Source organism: Onychomys torridus, chromosome 5 (genome assembly GCF_903995425.1).
Source record: "Onychomys torridus chromosome 5, mOncTor1.1, whole genome shotgun sequence".
In the NCBI taxonomy this organism is placed as follows: Eukaryota; Metazoa; Chordata; class Mammalia; order Rodentia; family Cricetidae; genus Onychomys; species Onychomys torridus.
The window spans coordinates 64,777,097-64,795,635 of NC_050447.1; the positions used below are offsets into that span (position 1 = coordinate 64,777,097).

An 18,539-nucleotide genomic window follows, 5' to 3' on the forward strand; every position below is an offset into this window, starting at 1 on the left:
GTCTGCAACCGCTTGTGGTGATTAGAACCATCTCTGAATTCCTAACATCCCTAGGCATGAACGCACACAGCTATTATCATTCTGTACACTGTGATCTCCTGTGCAGGCTGCTGAATAGTCTGCAGACACCTAGTTCATCTGACAGCTCAGAAAATGCTGGAGGCCTCACCCAATCAGAGCACTGTCATTTGGGCAAAATGATGATAGAACAAATTAGTAAAAATAAGTCATTAAAAGTCTAATGGACCAGAAAGGACTCAAGTGTCCACACACTTTAGACAGCCCAGCAGGCAACATTTTTTTTTAAACAGTTGAAAATCCCTAATGTGAAATGCAAAATTAATTGGGAACAGGACTCATCCATTAAAGCCCACCTAACGTCTAAATCAAGGACAAAGCTTTTAGCTGATGTCAGAGGAGGTGGAAGGAGGAAGCATTTGCCTGCTCTGAATCTACAGCAGTGGGGATGTGCCAGCCATGTCCATTTCCTTGAAACATTCTGCGATGTCTTTGGAAAGTGGGCTTAGCAGTGAGATAAAGGAAGACTGTAAATGTAGTGTTTTAGCTAATCCCTCCCCACAAGACAGTTTCTCAATGAAAATTCACACATGGTATCAACACAGGAGCCTGGTAACCATTCATGCTACACATGTTCTTGAGTTCCCACATAACTGAGAATCTAGAAATGACAAAAATCTATCCCTTATTCTGCTCACAACAGAATAATGTTTCTAAAATAAAATGGAACATTGGAGACTAAACCAAAATAAAACAATTTTATGAATGCCACATTTCTTTGTCATGTTTTGGACATTATAAAGCATATAGTAGGCACTTGGTCGGTGTATGTTGAATGTACACATGGACCAACATATACATGGTGGCGTATTTAAACTTATGTGGACAGAATTTGTCATGTACTTGAATACAACAGGTTTCCACTTGTTTTTTTTGTCGATTTTTGGTGGTGCCACTATGACTAAGCACCAGACTGGGGAAATGCTGCCCCAGGCAGTTCTCTACATGGGTTTTCTAGCTCTTGCTTTGTGTTTGCTTCTAAGATGGGGGTGCACTTTTATTAATAAGCCCCGTGCCAGCTAAGCTACAGCACTGCTTGTTATTTCCTCCATCTTGTCAGTCTGTTGCAATGAAGGGAAGAGGTCATTACCCTCTTTCTTTAGGTCAGAAAGCATGTCTCCTTGTCTGCCTCCCTGTCTGTGCCCAGAGAAGAAGAGCAGTGAATGCCAGAAAGCCAAGAGCCAGGCCTCCTGTCTGGCTCCTGTTTGTGCCTTCCACATGACCTTCTCTGGGGTCTGCAGAAGTTTCCAGAATGAATGCGATTAATCACTTTGTCTCATGGATATCAACGCAGGAGAGCTTGGATACCAAGAACACACTCTTGAGAGTGGAAAGTGGAGGAACAGGATGTTCATTAATTTGCTTTTTACAACATATTACTGCATTGACTTGGACCAAAAGATGGAAAATTCCCTATATGACTGGGAAATCAGACATTTTTTTTCTGTCTTAATGTTTAAAATTTATCTTCTCTAATTATTGGCTTGTTAAGTCTAAAAAGAGGCTAGATAGGCATATCTTTAATCAACTATATGGAAAAACAGTATATAAATAATACTAGGCCTTAAAAGACATATTTACTCTGTGAGGATGTGCTGGTTAGTTTTTTTGTTTGTTTGTTTGTTTTTTGTTTTGTTTTGTTTGTTTTTTGTCAACATAAGCTAAAATCATTTGAGAAGAAGGGGCCTCAATTGAGAAGATGTCCCATTCAGGCTGACCTGTAGGCAACTCTTTGGGGGCATTTTCTTCATCAATTATTGATGTAGGAGAGCCCAGCCCATGGGGGTGGTGCCACCTCTGGGCAGGCAGCCCTGGGTAGTCTAAGAAAGTTCCCTGAGCTGAACATGGTAAACAAGCCAACAAGCCAGTTCCATCATGTCTCTGCTTCAGTTCCCGCCTCCAGGTTCCCACCTGGAGCTCCTTCCCTGTCAACCCTTCACTAAACGCCTTAAGCTGTGAGATGAAATAAACTCTTTCCTCTCTGAGTCACTTTTGGGCAGTGCTTTATCACAGCAATAACACAACAGAAACTGGTACCAGAGAGTGAGCTACAGCTGTGAATCATGGCGGAGCTTAGAGGTTAGCTCCTCACCTGACAGTACCAGCTACATCTGGGTCAGAAAACCCTCATCTCTATGAGACAATTAAGAACCAGAGACAAGACTGCCACATCAGGTGCTCAGCACTAACGGATGAGCCCACTTACAGGTATCCACTGTAGCGTGCAGATGAAGGGCACCTGAGACTTTACTCCTTCCTGGTAAGTCATAAAGAAGCCAGGTAAGATAGGTAATTCCTTTAAGATCTAGTCTCTGGGCTGGGAAAACAGCTCAGTCAGTTCAGTAATTGTCTAGTGAGTAGAAGAAACTGATCCCCAGAACTCACTTTTACAAAACTAGGTGTCCTGGTAAGTGTTTGTAATCCCAGCACTTGGGGGGCAGAGATAAGTGGGTCTTTGAGGCTCACCGACCAGTCAGCCTAGCCTACTGAGTTCCAAGTCAGTGAGTGAACCTGTCTCTAAAAGGTGGCATTGTTTGAGGCATGGCAGGCACCCTGTGGTTCTCTGGGCTTTACAGCCACATGCACATATATGCACACACAAAAATACACGTAAGTGCACACACATGAACACACATATATTTATGCTCAAACATGCAAACACAGAGAGACAAGACCTGGAGTCCAGAAAATAAATTTGTGACACAGCAAGCCACTGTACCTGCTCCTGAAAGATCTTGGCCAAGGGCGCACAATCCGTCAGCTTAATGAATCGTACCACGTCTGTGACCGTCCACTCCAACGGATTGCTCTCAAGAATCAGCCTTTCCTCATCCTCTTGCTTTGTTTCCTGCAGGGAAGGGGGCAGGGGACTGTTACTGAACAGAAAGATGTAGGGCCAGCTACATCTTTCTAACAACCTGTGTGCCTCAACCACACCACGGGACCAGAACTCCTACTTCTCTTGATCTCTTTGCTGGACACACAGCCAGTGATAAAGCTCAATCTCTGTGGAGTTTCTTAGCAACCTGTCTCTGGTGACTCCCACACCTGCAATGACCTGGCTATCTTCAAAGGCTCAAAGACAGTAACAACAAAAGGTACAGCAGGGCTGGGAGATAATGGCAAAATGCCTGCCATGTAAGCACAAGGATCTGGGTTCAATACCGAGATCACACACTAAAAAGCAAACAAAACAAAACAACAAAAACAAAAAACTGGTGGTGCTGGGGAAGTGGAGGCAGGAGGATTCTGGGACGTGGTGGTCAATCAGCCTAAACTACTAAGCTCTAGGCATGAAATACCTTTTCAAAAAACAAAAGAAGAAACCAAGAGTGAAGAGTGAATGGCTCCTAAGAAAGGATATCTGAGGTTGACCCCTGACCTCTAAGCACACTTATGAACATGCACACCTGTCCCACCCCATGGCATAGCAACCGTCAATCTTGAACGCCTAGTTCCGAAAACCCAGGGCCTGCTTACTAATGAATCATCACTGATTACAAGGCAAACAGATACTAAGGGGGTACAGCCAGACCCAGGCAGTACAGCACAGCTCACCATCACCGTTTGCTTTCATTAGGATGGTGCCAAGGACCTTTGTAGCTGTTCATACACTGCCTATAGGGCTAGGGGGTGTCAGGTATGCTGATGTAATGTATGAGGGTGATAGAGAGGTGTCCCACAGAGGAGAGAGTGCTGCAGAATTCAAGTGCGGAAATGGGAAATGTAGAGATGGCATTGTGGGACCCATAACTGCAGGACTGGACCCTCTCCATCCTCCTGATTGGAAGCTCCGGGGTATTAAAATTACCCAGAAATGAGGACGCTGTTCCAGCCCTAGGAATGTCTGTCTGATGCTTCCTCGCCCTCTCAACCGAGAGGTGAAATCATTCTTTTGTTCTCAGACTTAGGAATTTTAACAGAGCATCTATGGTCATTTCTGGTATTTTAAAAAGGTTTTCCTGAATGGCAGCCTGAGCTCTACCCCATGTACTTAAAGATGAGCCATGACTCTGTGAGCTCACTTACCCCCGGTTCCTCAGGCCTAGCAGGGGGGCCCTTGTTGCCTTCATCAGCAGAGGTAGTGGTTGGCACTTGGCGGACCCTTCGTGGTCTCTCCACTGGGGGCCGTTTCACAGCCTCTGAACTGTTCCGCAGGGTCACAGCTCTCCGGGGCCTGGTGGAGGGCACCTCTGCTGATGAGGTGTCTGTCGGGTCGTCTCGGACCTCAGAACCAGTTTCCTCACTCGCAGTGTCATCCTCCAGGGCCTCTGCATCCTCCTCTTCACTTTCCTGAGAGGGAGTGATGTGCTTAGTGAGGGTGAGTTGACAGGACTTGAGTGAGAGCCGTAAGGTGACTCTCACAGACAGCCACATTGCCAGGCCCTGGTGACTTGGCTTTCCTTCCCAGAACAAAGCTTTTGGCAAGGTTTGTCCATGGAGGCCTTGAAAGAGAGCCCATGGTACCGAAGGCTCTCCTGACACAGCCTTTTCCTAACCAGTAGCTGAACACGTGCAATTGGTTCTCGGTACCTAAAGGGGATGTCAGGGAGTGTCTTGTCCCAGGTTTCTATTCCAGGACTCAGGAAGATGAGACAAAAGGTTAGTAAATTTAAGACCAGCCTAGACTGCATGCTGAGACCATCTCTCAAAAAAATAACCTGTCAGGGGGTGAGGAGATGGCCCAACAGGTGAAGCACTTGTCTTGCAAGTATAAGGACCTCAATTTAATCCCCGGATGCCATGTGGAAAAACTGGGCCTCCAGGAGGTGCAGGCAGGTGGATCCCTATGACTTGCTGGCCAACCAGCTTAGCCAAAGTGATGTGTTCTAGGTAAAAGTAAGAAGCCCTACCTCAAAAACAAAATGAAAACCCCAGATGAACCTTGTCCTGAGGAATGACAACTAAGGAGGTTGACCTCTAGTCCTCCCATGTTTGTACACACACACACACACACACACACACACACACACACACACACACACACACACACAGTAAAATTAAAACCAGCCAAACACCTCTCCTCTAATGCTAGAAGCCCTTTAAGGCCAGCATACCTCCCCAGAGCCTGCTTGGAAGTCCACTGCAGAAGATCTTCGTCTCTTCTGCACAAAGATGGATTTCCGACGTTTCCTTCTCCTGGCTGGTTTTGGATGCCCACTTTCAATGCTGCTTTCCCCAATTGGGGGTTTAATGATCTTCTTTCTTTTTCCATAGTAATAGGCTACAGGGAAGAAGATGGTCTGACTGAGTACAATCAATGACAGGTCCATCATAGAGCCAGAGCCCACTGGGAGATCCCTGCCCTCAGTAGTCTCAATTCTATCCAATGGCTGTTTTTTGTTTGATTGATTTGTTGTTTTTCCTCCTGTTGTAGCTCAGTTTCCAGCGACAGCAATATTCACACCGTAGGGTCTAAGCCTTTTAAAGATTTGTTAAATGAGACCCAGAATCACCTTTCAGTTCACTTCCAGGTCACAATGCCCTGGAAATACCCCTTTCCTCTTCCCTGGTGTCCTGGGACTACAGAAAACCATATTTGCAAGGTCATCATTCAAAGCAACTGAAGTCCTCAGTCAAGGCAGTTACTTCCAGGAGCAGTTGCTACCCAGCAAACCCTTCCACTGGTCAAAGGTAAGGTGAAATAGAAATGAGCAGGGAGATGTGAACATCCAGGGATAGAGTATGCTATAGGTCTCCAAAAAAGATTTTTCTTTTGAAGGTCAAGGCCAGCCTTATTCACAAAGGGACATTCTATGTGATGATTAGAGTGGTCAACTGGACAGAATCTAGAATCATCTGAGAAGGGCCGATGACCTTGCAGGTGGAGAGCTATCTTGACTTCCACCTCTTTCTAACTCCCGCCACTGTAGTGTCCTTGCTATGGTAGGCTCTAACTTGAAAGTGTGAGCCAAAATAAACCCTTGTCTGCTTAAGTTGTTTGTGTCAGACTGTTTAATCAATCACAGCCACAAGGAACAGAAACGAACACACCGCATCTCAAAACCCAAGGCCTGGGAATATGGCTCGTGGCAGAATGCTTGTCTAGCACTTGCAAGACCAGCTTCTATGCCCTGGTCCCTCTCACCAGGAACTAAGTATGCAGGTAGAAAGGCATAGAGATGTAATAGAGAGAACAGATGACCCTCTGACTTTCGGAGGGACTGGGAGTAGAAGGTTAATTTGCCAAGTACAGTTGTATATGTGTCTATCTGTGCCTGTGTACAGAACAAAGCCATACTGTGAACAGTATCTCGACCCTACTCATATCCCTGGTTCCAACAAAGCAGTTGGTATGTCACAGGTGCCTGTGGTTCACAGAGCACTGACCACACTGTGTGCGTCCTTAAACTCTAGTAGGTGGCGGGAACCTGGGCCGGTAAAGCCAACTTCCTTGTCGCTGCCCCGGGACCAGAGAGAACTAGGGGGAGATTAACAAGTTGAGAAGCTGGAGACTGGAGTTTTCAGAGCTTGAGATATCCCAGGTAGAGGCTTCTACAGTGGTAAGCCCTTCAAGAATGAGAGAAGGAATTTCTCAGAATAGAGGAAATGAAGAGCTGAGGGAAGCTGTCAGTGTAAGGCAGAGGTCTCTCAGTGTGTTGGGAGTTGGCAGAGGCAAGCACTCCAGGTTGGGGAAGGGGGGCCAACTCAGAGTCCTGCACAGCAGTGGGGAAGCCAAGGCATCTGGGAAGGAAGGGAGATGTTTCTGAATCCTCCAGTGACACGCCTGAGAGAGTGCTGAGGGAAGTAGTTAAGTAGGGGAGGAACCCACAGGGTCGGGCAATGAGAAAACTGCTCAGAGACTTCCCTGCTATTGATGAAAGAACTGTTAGCCAGTGTGGTGGCTCATATCTGTCATTCCACTGCACGGGGCAGAGGCAGGAGGAGCTCTGAGAGTGTGAGGCTAGCCTGGGTTACATAAAGACTTTTAGGCCAGCCTGGGCTACAGAATGAGAGATCATGTCTCAGAAACAAAACAAACAAACAAACAAAAAACAAACTAAACCCCAAAAAAAGTAGTATTATAAATCCTGGGGGGTAAGGACAAGAAGTTAATTAATTAGAGTTTCTAAGCATTACCAATAATCAATTTATCATGTCCTGCTTCCACCCACATGGCTTAGGAATCAGTTGGTCCTCTGAAATTGTCACTTCTCCATTCCCAAAATCTTCTGATGACAGTGTACCCTGGTTGAACCGACCCACCCCTTTCTTATGTCCGGCTAAAAACGCGTATGGACCTGCACTGCAGATCTTAAAAAGTTCTGCAGTTATTCCTATGAAAAACTACACAAAGCGTTAAAAACAAAACAAACAACAACAAAACAAGTCCCCACGCCACCGCTCAGGGTTCCCTTGGACTCACTGTATTTCGTTTTGGTGTGAATGGAGCAGTTCTCTGGGCAGTTCTCAGAGATCAACACAGGACTAAATAAATTCGGACAGCATTCCAGCTTGGCACACACGCGGCGGCAGAAATGTGACACCTGGTCTGATGTCCTCACGATCTTGACCACAGCCCTGTACGTTTTACCTCTGTACCTAGAAAATGAAGGACAGAGAAGGAACGGTGAGTCCGTTTTCTGACTTGCTCTGTTAGACTGGAAGGCACGTCTAACCTTCTGGCATTGTGAGAGACACGGGTGTTGTCACCTGTCACTTACAAAGTTCACACATGAGAACCGCACACAGAGTTATTAACAAAAGTTCCATTCTAGAAATGACTCGAGGGTCCAGAGAGATGGCTCAGTGGTTAAGAGCACAGGCTGTACTTCCGGACGACTGGAGTTAGGTTCCCAGCAACCACCAAGATGGCCCATAGCAATGTGGAACTCCAGCTCTAGAAGATCTTACCCCCTCTCTGGCCTATGACGGTATTGTAGGCACATGGGGCACAGAATTACACACAGGCAAAGCATCCATATGCATAAAATAAAAATAAATACATCTTTTAAAAAAATCATGAAGTTCTAAGTAAGTTTGTGATTTTATGTTGGACCTCATTTGTAACTCTCCCAGGGTGCACACAGCCCACAAGCAAAGGGTTGGAGACACGTAGCATTGTTAAGAGATGAATCTGAGTTGTCCTCCAAAGGTGTTAGATGCATGGCTGTCAGCCTTGGGGTTTTGGGGAAATGACTGGATCATAAGGTGTCTCTTCATCAACAGATTGGTTCCTCAGTGGGTTCATAAGTTGACGGCATTAATGAGAGAAGGTGGAGACTTTGGGAGTGAGGTCTAGTTGAAGAAAATGAGCCCAGGGTGTGCCTCTGAAAGGTCTATCTTGTCCCTAGTCCCTCTTGATGGCTCTGCTTCGTACACAGTTTCCATGAGATGAGCAGCTCATGTTCCGCACCATGCTGCTCCGCCATGGACTGAAACTCTGAGCCCAAACCAGTGCATCCTCCCTTGTTTTTCTCAGCTTAGGCATTTTGTCACAGTGACAGAAACAGCAAAAACAGACCAGCGCAAGTGTATTCCCAAACCGACCTCTCTATTTTCTAATAACATAGTGTAATGTGTGTAGCGTCTATTTTCTTTTGATACTTCCTTGTAATCTCACTGGGAATATGTTTGAGTATTATCCTCTGGTGGGCACAAAGGGCAGGGTAACAGTGCTAAACCTCCTGTAGTAAAGATTTCTACATAGCAGGTTCTCACCATGTTACATGAAGCCTCATAGCTAAGCCTTGTACGACATAGTATAGCCTAGGACATATCTAATGGTTGTGGTCCTCAGATTGAAGCTAATGATATCTAGTGGGTGTCCCTTTTTTATTTTTTGAAAGTATGAGTGCATATTGGATAGTGAATGTGCTTTGAAAAACTACAAAAAATCAGATCATTGAAATGGCATCTTTGTCAAGATGGCACAGCATGTTGTTGAAATGAAAAGACAATCTCTATTATTCATAAATGGGCATTGTGCATCATGGTGTCAGGCAAGCAAGAGGAGAGAAGTACAAAAGATGTTATAAGAAAAATCAAAACTAACAAAACCCTGTCCTACAGCCCTGTGAAGTCAGCCTGCCCTCTGAGAAGTCCTGGAACTGGGTATGCCAGCAGCTTTAGTACCCACAGAACCCAAACTGACCACAAGCAAGCTACTGTGATGACAGAGGCAGGCTTCTGTATGTTAGAAGTATCAAAGGATCCATACAGAATAGCAAAGCCCTCTGCCAAACCCTGGCCATCAGAGTAAGCATCCCTGTCTCTCTTCTGGCTGGCAGAGCGACAGGTGGTTCCATAAATAAAACCACTCTGGAGAAGTCATCTACTCTTCTCTCCACCATGGCTTTAGTTTGCCAGCTCCAAAGAAGTGCAACTAATCTTTCCGGATGCATGCACAATCAACAGTTCATTGGGGGACCCAGACCTCAAACAGATGAGGCCACAGAGCCTAGAGAACATGTTCAAAGAATGGATACTGTAAGATAAGGAGACCATCATGTTCAAAATCAGTAGACAGAACATTGTTTAAAACCCTTGACCCAGGGCTAGAGAGGTGGCTCAGCAGTTAAGAGTGAGTGCTGCTCTTTCAGACAACCCAATTTCAGTCCCCAGTGCTATCAGGCAACTCACAACCCCTTATAACCCTAGTTCCCGAGGGATCTGATGCCTCAGTCTGTGTGGGCGCCTACACTCATGTGCATACATTACCACCACCACCCCCATACACACCCACATGTACACATATTAAAGATCATAAGGTCAATCTTTAAAAACCTTAATCTGGATCACAAGGAAAAATGTGTTAGCAGAAATAAAGAGAAAAAAAAGTACTACTTAATAGATTTCATCTTGATTTTTTTAAACATTAATGTCTTTCAGGAGTCTATATGTTTTCCCTAATAATTCAATTTTCAAAGTCTTAACAGTAAAAAAATAAAATTAAACTCTAACTGGAAAAAGTCCTTTGTATTTATTCTTTGGCTTTTCATGTCCTAGGACCTCTGCTCTTCTTGTTCTTCAATTTCTCTGATGTTTGAGGTTGCCTTTCTATATGGGAAGAACTCACATCAATGCTTTGTAGACAAAATGATACTTTAAATTGAATAGCTTTGCATCAACGTTGATTTTTTTCCTCTGGAACCTTCATGGACCCTCTGTAGAGAGACTGTTCTCTCTGCACCCAGGGCTGGCTGCTTGGATGCACTTTGCAGGGAGAAGGTCTCGCTTTCTACTGTTGTTGCGTTTCATGACAAGAATAGTCCCGCTCTGAGAACACGGTATATCCCCAGGTTTGTGGGAAACAGAGAATATAAATTTTTTACGGGTACATTTTTTCCCTTGTAAGTTTTATCTTTGCCCTGTTTGTGGCCCTACAGCTCTGCTTGAAAGACCTTGATATCAAGCGTCTTAAAGTCTCTTTGAAATAAAAAAATGAAATACCATGACACACAAAGAGCAAGAGAAATGTGAAAACCAGGTCAGATGCCAAACTGTGTAAGGGGAACTCGGAGACAAAGCGTGTCCATTTGGGAACCCTGTAGCGACAAGGTGCATGAAGAGACATGGAGAGCGCGGGGCTGCTTCCTGTGGCCAAGGGGAAAGCCATTTATCTTCCTCCCTACCCAGGCGGATTCAGTGGAGACCAGAGCCTTTCCTTTCATCTTATTACCTATTAAAGTTGGCACACAAAGTCATGGACTTCATTATGACAACCACATACATATGTCATTGTATTGTCTTATAATGAAACGTGTGCTTTACTAAAATCTCCCATAATTAGGAAAAGCTTATCTAAATGCATTGAAGTGGGAATTAAACCACAGTCAAATATGATGGTTTTCTTTCACACGTCTTATCTAGATTCCATGGTGGTGGAGGGACTGAGGAAGAAGAGTATAGTGTCTGGGTAGAATGCTGTAACCTGGCAAGATGCTGTTCCTCCAGACTCTGGCTGCCCCAACTCTGAGGGCAGGATGCTGTAGGCACACAGAATCAGCCATGGCTCCTTAGCCTCATCTTTTCAAAGCTGTCTTGCCTTGGCTTTTTCCAGGACAGCTCCCATCTAACCCCTGACTGTGGAAGAAGCAAAAAAGGTTTGGTGATTGGGCTCAGGACAATCAAGATGGCCTCTTTAGTCCCAGAGCTGCTCATGAGCCACCAATGACAGGTATCCCTGAAGGTCACCAACCATCTGCCAAATCTTGCACCTCCCCTCCCTACCAAAGGTGCTAGTCCTTTAAATACAATCCATCTGAAAGGCACTAGTCCTGGGATAGGGGAGACTGCAGTGGGGTAGTGATGAGGAGGCTGTTTGCTTGTGGTACTAGAGATATGGGAAGGGTGAGAGGGAGGGAGGATACTGAAGTGATGTTGGCCTCTGATCAAATACTATACTGTGGTTAGCAAGTGCAGGTGTGACGGCTGATATGCATGGTCAAGTCATTGTCAACTGGATTCAAATCAACTAGAAGATACTGCCCCGGGTATGTGTGTGAGGATGTTTCCAGAGAGGCTAAAGAAAGAAGGCCCACAGGTCCTAAACTGAACAAAAAGCAGTAAGGGGGGAAGCCAGCTGAGACCAGCGTTCATCTCTCTTTTTTCCTACTGTACTTCCAGGGTGACCAGATGCCTCATGCCCTGCCACCACAGCTAGAACGCACTTTCTGCCATGACGGGCTGCCCTTGGGTTGTAAGCCTAAGCAAGCCCTCCGTGCCTAAAGTTGCTTCTTTACTGTGTGTGTTTACAGCAGGCTTCCTGCTGTCAAAGGCAGGAGCTGCAAATGGGACTGAAAGGCCAGGGTGATGCTGGCATGGTGGGCTGGAACAGGAATCTGGGTTTATTGCTACACTTGCCCTGGAGGTGCGATCTTCAGAAAAGCCACAGGCACCTCTGGCTGGCATCCGAGAACTTGAGCAAGAAGGTTGACTCCTCCAGCCCAACATAAAGCAAATTCCAAAGTCTAGCAAGAAAGCAAGAGCCTAGCACAAACACTGTACAGCCAAGGTACAGAAAGCCACTCCTACGGTCTTATTGCTTTGAACCACAGTTCCCAGATGTAAATGTAACAACCACTGTGATAGGCGCGCGCGCACACACACACACACACACACACACACACACACACACACACTGCTGTGGTTGAAACCCACAACCCCAAACTCATTAAGCAAGCATCTCTCTGAGCTACATCGCTGACTCATTTACTACTAAGACCCCACTCACATCCCCAATGCAGTAAGCTCCTCAAGCAGGCAGTCACTGGCTTTGCAGTCAGTTCATCAGGTATATTTCCAGGAGCACAAATTGTCCTCCTCTAAGCCAAGTAAACAGAAACTAACAACTGTCACACACACACACACACACACACACACACACACACACACACACACCATCTGTCCCAGTGAACATCTCTGTTTGGGAATCCTTTTTCACACAAGTCCCCCAGGATGATACAACATTACATCCTTCTGTTCATAACACAGAAGCCTGTGAAATGGCTAAAGGGGAGAAGAGGCCAGAGTCACAAAAGCAGTCCCTGCCTGTGGAAGAGGTGAGCATGCCACAGTCAACACACTCACAGCAAAACTCACAGCAAAACAAGGCCTGACTTAGCCTTGCTGGCCCTGCCCACAGTTAGCACAACTCACAGCAAAACAAGGCCTGACTTAGCCTTGCTGGCCCTGCCCACACGACAACCAAGTAGAACAAAATGGCGACAAGAGCCTGGAAAAAAATCTGTAGATTGTCTCCCCGGCTTCCCTACCATGGGCTCAAAGCCATTCAAAGAAGAGGTAAAATATGAAGAAACTTCAGGATGCAATGAAAACATTTCAATTGTTTTAGATCCCCCTAAAGGAGAGAGTAAATTTTTGTTCTCATCTTAAAATTCAGAATGATGCAGGTAGCTTAGAATATTCACATTTATCTGAAGGAATTGTTCCATTAAAGAATAGTTTCAACAAATGATGTCGGAACGCATTTTCACTTTGTCAGTACAGGCCTTTTAGACCATGACAAGGCATACTTTCTACAGTTTTCCAAACCCTGCAACCATTTCCTTAGTAGTGTGAAAGGTATAACTCATGGAAAAGGAAGGAAAATACCAATAGACTACTGTATGTGAAGATGCTGGTTCCATTTTATTTTATTATTTTATTTACAGGTGAAAATCTTCTGAAAGGCAAATTTATCTTGTCAGGGAAAAATATCTATTTAATCTTTGAGAAAAATGCCATCCCCCAATAGAAGAATAAGAAGAAAAAACCAGTGAACAAGGGAGGGAGACACTTTTCTCTGTGGTATAGTCACTGGTAAGTTGTTCATATTCTGCAAAAGCTTCTTACTCATGAGCCTTTAAACAACACTTACAAAACTCACTAGGTCATGATGCAAGAGGAGGACCAGGAGGAGGAGGACATGGAGGAGGACCAAGAGGAGGAGAATCAGGAAGAGGAGGACCAGGAGGAGGAGGAGCTGAAAGAGGACCAGGAGGAGGAGGACCTGAAAGAGAACCAGGAAGAGGAGGACCAGGAGGAGGACCTGAAAGAGGACCAGGAGGAGGAGAACAAGGAGGAGGACCAGGAGGAAAAGGACCAGGAGGAGGAGGGCCAGGAGGAGGAGGAAAATCAGGAGGAGGAGAACCAGGAGGAGAAGGACCAGGAGGACCAGGAGGAGGAGGACCAAGAGGAGGAGAATCAGGAGGAGGAGGACCAAAAGGAGGAGGACGAAGAGTAGGAGGACCAGGAGGAGGAGGAGGATCAGAAGGAGGACCAGGAGGAGGAGGAGGATCAGGAGGAGGAAGAAGACCAGGAGGAGGAGGATCAGGAGGAGGAGCTGTAGTGGAAGGTCAACTAGTTGGGAAGAACGGGACCTGTGGAGTGGGTTGGAGATAAATGAAGGAATAAAGGAGAATAGAATCAAAATTCTTTATATACATGAAGAGACATGGTCTAATAAAACTAGTTATTACATATAATTCATAAATGTTAATAAAGACACTTTTAAAAGAAAAACAACAACAAACCAGTGAGCAATCACAACAAACACTTCCCTGAGGGCTATCACAGGCCTCCTGCAGACACTATAACATTACAGTTCAGCTCAGACAGTAAAGACGACAGTCTCAAATGTCAGGTCTAACCTCTGCTAAGTTAACTCATTCACAATGAAGACCACTCCTGCCTGTCAGGACCGAGGAAGAAGCTGGCTCCCTCTCCAGTCTCTTCCCATTTGCGTAGAGGAAAAGCACAGTCAGGTTGTCAGGATCTGGAAAGTTGTCATTTGCCGTGAGGCGAGATGGCACAGCCCACAGAACTGTCACAAGCAGGCTCCTGCCGACTGTAAGCTGTCATCATTAGCAGCTGCTCAGAAGGAATGCTATGATCAGGCAAGGAGAAAGCCCGTCAGGCAGGCATTTCCTCCTGAGAAGATGCTGTGTAAGGCTTTGCTGAGTGAGGACCTCCCTGCCATCCTAGATAGAAGAGGTAATCTGTTGCCTTTGTAATTGAGCAGGGTGGAAAGCAAGGTGTCGGCTTCAATTCTATCTGGCTGAATTTAATAAAAGCTCCCATCGACTCAGCAACATAAAAATAAGTGCAAACATTTGCAAAATGAACTCTTCCTGTCACAGAATAGATTCTGGCTGATTTAGGGAGAGCAAGGCTTTTAATGAGACTTAAGATGTTTGTGATCTGGTTATTTCCATAGCTGCTAGGTGCCTCTCGGTTATAGTGAATGGTACAGAAAAATCCAAAAGTGAGATGTAAGGATTTCTCTGCACAAATACTTGCTGGAGTCTTCTGGCATCAGCTTAATAGGACTCTAGAAACAATGCTGTTATGGCAGATGCCCCCCCCACAGAACATAGAACATGGAATACTAAGGGAAAAAAAACTTGCTTTGTTTCTTCTGTGCTATGGCTGAAGCTCCTGTAAGAGTTTCTTGGAATGATGACATGTAATTTTGCCCATCATTGGCTTTCAGCATGGTAAAAATAAGCCCTCTCCTTATTGTCTTTCATTTCCTTCCCCTTGTGATTGGCCAGGGCATTGTTAGACCATAAATGGCTTTCATGGAATTGAAGATAACAGGGCTGATCTAAAGAGACCCCAGGAATGCTGAGTAGGTAGCTGACCATAAACTGTTTCACTAGCCCCATTCATGGTACCAGAAAAAGTTATTAAGAGAGGAAACTATACTGGCCATATAAATCATGCACGAGGTCCTGGCTTCCATCCCCATAGCTTAAACTGGCTGTGTTGGTGCATGCCTGTAATGTTAGCACTTGGGCCATGCGAACAAGAGAATCAGAAGTCCAAAGCCATCCTTAGCTATCTGTACAGCACATGGAAACCCATAGAAGAGCAGCAGCCTTCTCAGACACTAAGTAACATGCGGAATGAAGTTCTCCTGAGAAAGGGGCCTTTTCCTATGGTCTCCTCTATAACCAAGAGCAAGCGTGTCAATGGCCCTGTTCTCCTTTTCAGAGATGGAGAAATGCAAAGCAAACCAGGTGTGCTGACACATGCCTCCAACCCCAACTACTCAAGAAGCTGAGGCAGGAAGATTGAAAGCTCAAGGTCTCCCAAGAAACATAGCCTGTGCAGCCAGTCTGGGTAACTTAGTGAGACTTGCCAGAAACTAAAATTTAAAAAGCTAGGTTGACCCACAGAGGTCCTGCCTTTGAAAACCCCTTGAAAGAAAGAAAGAAAGAAAGAAAGAAAGAAAGAAAGAAAGAAAGAAAGAAAGAAAGAAAGAAAGAAAGAAAGGAAGGGAGGGAGGGAGGGAGGGAGGGAAGGAGGGAAAGAAAGGTAAGGAAGAGAGAGAGAAAGAAAGAAGAAAGAAAGGGAAGAAAAAGAGAAAGAAATAAAGAAATCACCTTCCCAATTTCCAAATAAAAGAAGAAAGTTAGCCAATATGTGAACCCAGAATTCATTGCCATTTTATTTAATGCAAGCCAAAGAGATGTATCAGTTTCTTCTATCTCTAGCTTTTTTCCATTCCAAAGCAGAGAAGCTTTTATGTGGAATAAACAGGTTGTAATAGCAAATATTGAGGACTATTAACAAATATCCTGCACTGATGACAGGAACATCACTGCCTCTATGTTTTCTCATTTCTAATAAATCATGTATTGGCTTATAAACACAATAAGGTTTTTTATGAAAGTTTAGCAATTAAAATGTATTATTACTTAAGGGGCTGGGGAGATGACTTAGTCTGTGAAATGCTTGCCTTGCAAATACAAGGACCTGGGTTCAAGCCCTAAAACCCATGCGAAGAAGCCAGATGAGGTGATGTATGCCTGTAATCCTCAAGCTAGGGATCAGGAAAGAGGAAGATGTCTGGGGCTTGTGGGTCCACCAGCATCACCTACATGGCACACTCTGGGAAAATGAGAGACCCTGTCTCAAAAGTGTTTTCTGGCCTTCATACATATTTGCATAATACTCAGACACACTAACACACACACCTGCACATATACAATGCACACATATACATAAAACACACACATGCACAAAATATTAGTTCAGCAAATCTGCATTTCATGTTAGCAGTCATAATGCTTAATATACAGCTCAATATAGCAGAAATGTCACTGTTATAGTTTGGATGTGAAATGTCCCTCTAAAGCCCACTTATTAAACATCTGGTCCTCAGTTGATAGTTCTATGTTAGAAAGTGGCCGAGACTTTAGAAGGGGGTACCAAGCTGGCACAAATAGGTCACTGGGGAAGTGTCTTAGAAGATTGTGCCTAATCACCTCATCCCTCTTCTCCCTTGGCTTCCTGTCCACTTGTCATGTAAATAACCTCTGCCACGATGTTCTGTCTCAACATACACCTAGAAATGGAGCCAGCTCAGCATGGGCTGAACTCCTTGAAGCCAGGAGGAAAAATAAACCTTTGAGCCCTGAAGTTACTTTTATTAAGTGTTTCGTCATGGAGATAATAAAAACTAATCCAGACAGTAAGTCTCCATGTAGCACATGGAGGTGTGATACAACAGACTTTCAGTTTGTTTCTATTTGTCTGGGCCATATCAAATCAAGGAGTGAGAAGTCTCAAAAGAGCAGGGGAAATGTTACAAATCTTTTGTTTCCCAGAACTGAAAATACTTACTTTGCCTTGAGTGTCTCCTCCTGAAAATTCCAGTGTGGGTCTTCCACCAGTTGCAGCTCTCTCAAAACCCTCCCAGGCTTGTAGGCGGCATTGATGATCATGCTAAGAACCTGTTGAGAGGAAGATACCAAATCAGCCACAACAGTGTCCATTCCTGTGGAGTTTGACAAGCATGTGTTGAAAACCATGCTGTTGACAAGCGGTTTCCACCTTACATCTCGTTACGCAAAGGGCTCTGATGAAGTCTAATAGAGCACTGAGGCAACATGGAACTAACTCACCAACCAGAAAACACAAACCCTAGCCACCCTGGCTTGGAAATTCAAAACTGCTCACTAGCAGGAGTGCCTGATGCTCCCAAACTCATCAGTTCATTATTCTCCAACAGGATGATTCTTTACTAGGGTCCTGAGTCTTTCATTCTGTTTTTAAAGACCTATGTTGGGGTCTGGAAAGACGGCTCAGTGGTTCAGAGCAGGTATGGCTCTTGCAGAGGACCTGTATATGGTTCCCAGTGCCCATGCCTAGCAGCTCACAACTGCCTGCACTTCCCACTCTAAGGGATCCAATACCCTCTTCCGGCTTCTACAAATGTCTGTATTCATGTGCATATACCCTCAAATACAACTAATTAAACATAATCGTTAATCTTGTACTTCTTAATGTAACCAATGAAGAAAACAATATGTTTGGGCGAACACTCCAGGGGAGACTTCAGATACCTGTAAGAAGTATAAGGAATTCCTGAAAGTTAATAATGCCTCAACTTAATGGACATTTAATTTGATAGTGTTCTTGGGTGTGTGTTTTAAGCAGTAGCCTGGAGCATTTAACATCATCTAATTTCATATGTCTTCATATAACACGCTCAATTCCATATCTGAAGACTAAAAAAATAATCATGTGGTGACTGCCTATAGCAAAGTATCCAGAACGACCAGATATTTCTATACTGAGGGTCAAAGGAGCAGATTCTAAAGAACAGAGGTGTTCCTAGTAATTCTCTGTGTGCCTATTTACTAAAACAATCAAGAAACTTACACCTCTGGGCACTGGCCTCTCACTAAGCAAGTCATGATTTCCTCATTTTTGTGTTTTGGAAACAGCATCTCACGTAGCCAAAGCTGACCTCTAACTCTGATCATCCTGCTTGTATCTCTCAAGTGCCTGAACTCCAGGAATGTGTCACCATGCCTGCATGATTAACTCTTTGCATTCACAAGCTCTGCCATACTCCACGCTCCTGCTACCCAGCTACATCAACAGTATGAAGAAGTAAACAGGAAATCAAGTGGTAAATTCCACAAAGTGGCAGTTCCATGGGATGCTACAAATACAGACAGGTAGGAGAATTACTCGGTAGCACCCCCTTCTCAAGTTTACCCAAG

General features: G+C 44.8%; 1 protein-coding gene across 3 annotated transcripts in view; it reads right to left on the reverse strand.

The window, feature by feature from the left end:
• Positions 1–18,539, reverse strand: part of Sfmbt2 (Scm like with four mbt domains 2) — a 181,266-nt gene that overhangs the window by 8,465 nt on the left and 154,262 nt on the right. For all 3 annotated transcript variants that reach the window (XM_036188305.1, XM_036188306.1, XM_036188307.1), the window contains exons 16-20: positions 17,152–17,261; positions 7,445–7,620; positions 5,136–5,302; positions 4,108–4,371; positions 2,798–2,926 (exon numbers count right to left, since the gene is read on the reverse strand). In XM_036188305.1, coding sequence (XP_036044198.1) covers positions 2,798–2,926; positions 4,108–4,371; positions 5,136–5,302; positions 7,445–7,620; positions 17,152–17,261 — 846 coding nt within the window. The remainder of the gene's footprint in view (positions 1–2,797; positions 2,927–4,107; positions 4,372–5,135; positions 5,303–7,444; positions 7,621–17,151; positions 17,262–18,539) is intronic.